Source organism: Gossypium hirsutum, chromosome D04, assembly GCF_007990345.1.
Source record: "Gossypium hirsutum isolate 1008001.06 chromosome D04, Gossypium_hirsutum_v2.1, whole genome shotgun sequence".
NCBI lineage: Eukaryota > Viridiplantae > Streptophyta > Magnoliopsida > Malvales > Malvaceae > Gossypium > Gossypium hirsutum.
In genome coordinates, this window is record NC_053440.1 from 7913030 (window position 1) to 7917019 (window position 3990).

Sequence of the window (3990 nt, forward strand, 5' to 3'; positions counted from 1 at the left end):
AGCCGATGGTTATATTTGCTTATGTTTTCTGTCGCCGAAGCGTTACCAGTTGGTACTAAAAGTGCGTTTTTCCTTGTTTCAAGCATATTCCGTTAAAGGAAGAAAAGGCGAGATGAACAGCATGCAGATATATCGCGAAGGTAATTTAGTTCCTTCCCTTTTTATGATTTTAAGCTGTTAGCAGTAAAGAATAAACCGATTTTGCTTTGCATGTCGGTTTAACATTGGTTCAACCTCTTATCTGTTTCTATGTTATGTTGCTCCAACTCTTATATCTTTCATAAAGCATTTATGCAGGGACATGGCATGGGGATATGATGTACATTAAAATCTTTAAAGATGATTTGAACAAACCGGTGTAAAAGGAAGAAAGGATAGAGCATATTTTTGAAGATGTGGTTGGGAAGGGATAAGAACTACTACTTGCATGAATCGGCCAGCCATTATTGTTGATATATACAAATCACAGGGTTCTTTTTTAGATAAAAAGATTGTAAAATCCATGACATTGAGGGTCTGTTTGATTGACGGAATTGATTTTTCGGAAAATCATTTCCAACTTTTCCAGCGTTTGATTGGCGGCATTTTCCATTTGGAAAATGAACTCCAAAACAAGGGAAAATGGGTTACATTTTAGGAAAAATGTCTTATCCTTTCAATTTCCGTAAGACATTTTCTGTGCTCTCCTCTCTATCGCCTCCTTCATTCCTTCCTTCATTTCCGGTAAAAAACTGCTTCTGTTTATCGATTTTACAGTAGTTTTTTTTTAATTATTCAATACTTGTTTCTGTAACACAATTACAAATAATTTATTTGATATTAGTTTTTTTTTTCAATTTATAACGATTAATATTGTAGCTTAATAATTGAGTATTATTATAAATAAATCATTGCAATATATGTAAAAATAATTTAAAATATAAAAATTTATTAATATATATTAATATATGTAAAAACAATTTTTCCAAAAAATATTTTAAGGAAATATGCCAAACAGCAGAAAATATTTTCTAGTAAATTATTTTACAAAAAAGTAAAACATTTTCCAGAAATCATTTTACGGAAAACATTTTACTGGTAATCAAACAGACCTTGAATCTCGATTAAGTTTGTTTATCAATTTTTATAGTCAAGCTCAAACCCGAGCTCTAGTTCAACTCAATAATTAAGCTTAGGGTTAATAATATATATCAAGGGCTATAATGTAATTTAATAATATGAAAATAGTTTTACTCCTTTTCGTATTTTCTTATACAACTAATATTTTAACAATCTAAGTGTCATATAATGTGAATCATGTATATTAATTTTGACAGTTTTATGTAAACAATATTCAGTCGTTAAATAAATATATATATCAATACAGATAATATCTATGCATAAAATTTTATATTAACAACGTTATTATGAAAAGCTCGATATGAATCGCAAGCCGTTTGAGTTAAGTACTATTAATATTGGAGTTAGTTCAATCGATATCTCAAACTTGGTTCGATAATTACTTGCTTGAATAGCTTATGAACACGAGTGTCTCATTTTTACCCTTCACAATGTTACTAATTCATTTTTTCTATTATTTTTAATCAAATTTATCTTTTTTCTTAAATAAAATTGAAATCTAATTAAAAACAAAATTTGAACATTTTTTATACAAGGGAATAATTACATTACAATAAAGAAAGATTTTACAAATATTAGGATCAAACATTGGATCTCATGCTAATGAGCTTGAAACTCACATTCATTGAGTTTACCATCTTAAACATTAAAGAGTAGATATAATAAATATAATTTATAAATTATGATTGGTGATATGAACTATTATAATTATTGTATATAAATTTGTTTTAAAATTACACTAAAATCATACCTTCCAATCAAACTATATAGTTACCATTTACCATTAACTTTTGAACACAAAGTAAATAATTTTAACTTTTAATTTTTAGCAAAAGGTATTTTTTAATGGAATTACATTTTTATCTTTTAGTATATTTTCTACTTTAAAACATATATCATGTTTTATTTTTTCAAAAACATTTTTTAACAACAATAATAATTTCATTAAAATTTTCAAAAATACTTTTTAAAACAATAATAAAAAACTATAAAAATTTTAAATTTACTTGTCAACCTAAAAAAAAAAAATCATATATTCAATAAATCAAAACACCCCTAAAATCAGAAATCAATATTGACTTCTACCCGTATGGAAGATCATTGTGCGACTCAATACTAGTCCTGTAGAAGGGTATGCTTCAGCATCATCATCATAATTATCTACTCTACTCTCTGCACTTAAGTCCCCTAAATAAAAATGCAAGAATTTTGATTAGTTTGGTTCACAAAAACTCTGAAAGTATAGCTTCAGCTAAACACTCCTCACCATCATCATTGTTCCGACCTCAGACCTGAAGCCGTCATTGCTAATGCTATCAAATTAGCCAAGCTAGATACTGTTACAACCGACTGTACAATCTCCTGATTTCCCGATCCCAATATTCCCAAATTACCATTGCCCTCAACGCCGCCGCTGCTTTCACCCTCCTCATCCGGCATCACAAACCGACAAACCGGGCAGGACCGATTGATGCGCAGCCACTTTTCAACACAATCGGAATGAAACACATGCTTACATGGCATCTCACTTCCTTCTTCCTCCTCTTTAAACTTTTCCAAACAAATCGAACAATCGTACCCTTCTTCCACTTTTTTCCTCGCAATTGCTTCCATGGCAGTCTTCAAAGCGAGGACACGCCCGCCCCGGTTTATTAAATAAACAAAATCAAAATTCAAAGATTAAAGAAAACAATATTACAGAAAGAAGAAATTTTTAATTATGAATAACCAAAAAAAAAAGAATCAAGGATTATATATAGGATACGGTGGAGGCGTTCCCCCAAAGTTGAAGCAGTTTAGGGCTAGAGTTATGGTATTAAGATTTAGGCTAATGTTCGGAAGTCCTCAAACTATTACATTATGTTCAAACAAGCCCTTTTACTTCTTTGTATTCAAATGAACTTCTAATTTATAATTTTCTTTGCCATTAAAGCACTTAATTACTTTTTTTAAAATTTTAAACTGCTTGATTTTAATTAAATGGTTTTTAAATCTTTTTTCTTTTATTTTTACACGTCATACTTTTATTAATTACAAATCCTTAATCTCAATCTTTTATTAAGCCGATTGAATATTTAACTCGATTGATATGAATATTGTTGTCAACGTAAGAAGACGAGAGTTTGAGTACGCTGAAACACATTATCTTACTATTTATGAGTTGGGGAGAGATTATGTATAGTTCTAAATATTGTATAAAAAAATTAAATATGATTCGAATCTATGATGAGATTGTTCCGGTATTTGTTTTTTCTTTCTGTTGTTATTTGGTTGGTTATAGCCGCCATTGCTATTCTATTAGAATATTGTATTGCTTCTGTTATTTTGTTTGTTCTTTTGACTGATGTAATTAGCAGGATATATATATATATATTAGTCATGCTTTTGAGTAGGCAATTTTCCCTATTTTTTCTCTTCTCAATGTTCTCTTAAATTTTCTATCCCTCGTCTATAGAATCTTTCTTCTCTATTATTTTCTTTTCTTTGTGAAACTTCACCCCTCATCAGTGGTATCAAAGCCTTGACTCTGGCATCATGCTGACAGACGATATTACCACCAGACTCCAGAATCAAGTTTCCCAACAGCAGCAAGATCTGTTGAAACTTAAGCAAAAATTCAAGCATTAGATAAGAAGAGGGATGAGCGGTTCAATCAACTCTGGTTAGATCTTAAGTCTTTTTTCGAGTTTATAACAGAGAAAGATACCCCAGACAAATCTGCGGTGTTATTTGGTTCTGCTAGCTCTGCAAAAGGAAAGGAGCCATGGTGGCTCAGCAACCAATTTTCAGGCAACCACAATATATTGAGTTAGGGCTTCAACGAACCTTTAAGCGGGAATGCCCAAAGTTTAACAGTGGCTACTTTAAAGG

General features: G+C 30.4%; 1 protein-coding gene across 1 annotated transcript; it reads right to left on the reverse strand.

Moving 5' to 3' along the window:
* Window positions 1-2188: 2188 nt before the first annotated feature.
* On the reverse strand, window positions 2189-2733 carry LOC107937414 (E3 ubiquitin-protein ligase SIRP1). Its single transcript, XM_041091370.1, has 2 exons — window positions 2412-2733; window positions 2189-2307 (listed from the first exon to the last, which is right to left on the reverse strand). The coding sequence occupies exons 1-2, from the start codon at window positions 2731-2733 to the stop codon at window positions 2189-2191; spliced, it is 441 nt and encodes a 146-aa protein (XP_040947304.1).
* Between the last annotated feature and the right edge of the window lie 1257 nt (window positions 2734-3990).

Bases quoted from the DNA above. Each gene is read 5' to 3' on its own strand.
- LOC107937414 (XM_041091370.1), bottom strand. From the start codon at position 2,733: ATGGAAGCAATTGCGAGGAAAAAAGTGGAAGAAGGGTACGATTGTTCG. The intron at 2,308-2,411 runs GTCTGAGGTCGG...ATTTTTATTTAG, and splicing joins ATTAGCAATGACGGCTTCAG to GGGACTTAAGTGCAGAGAGT.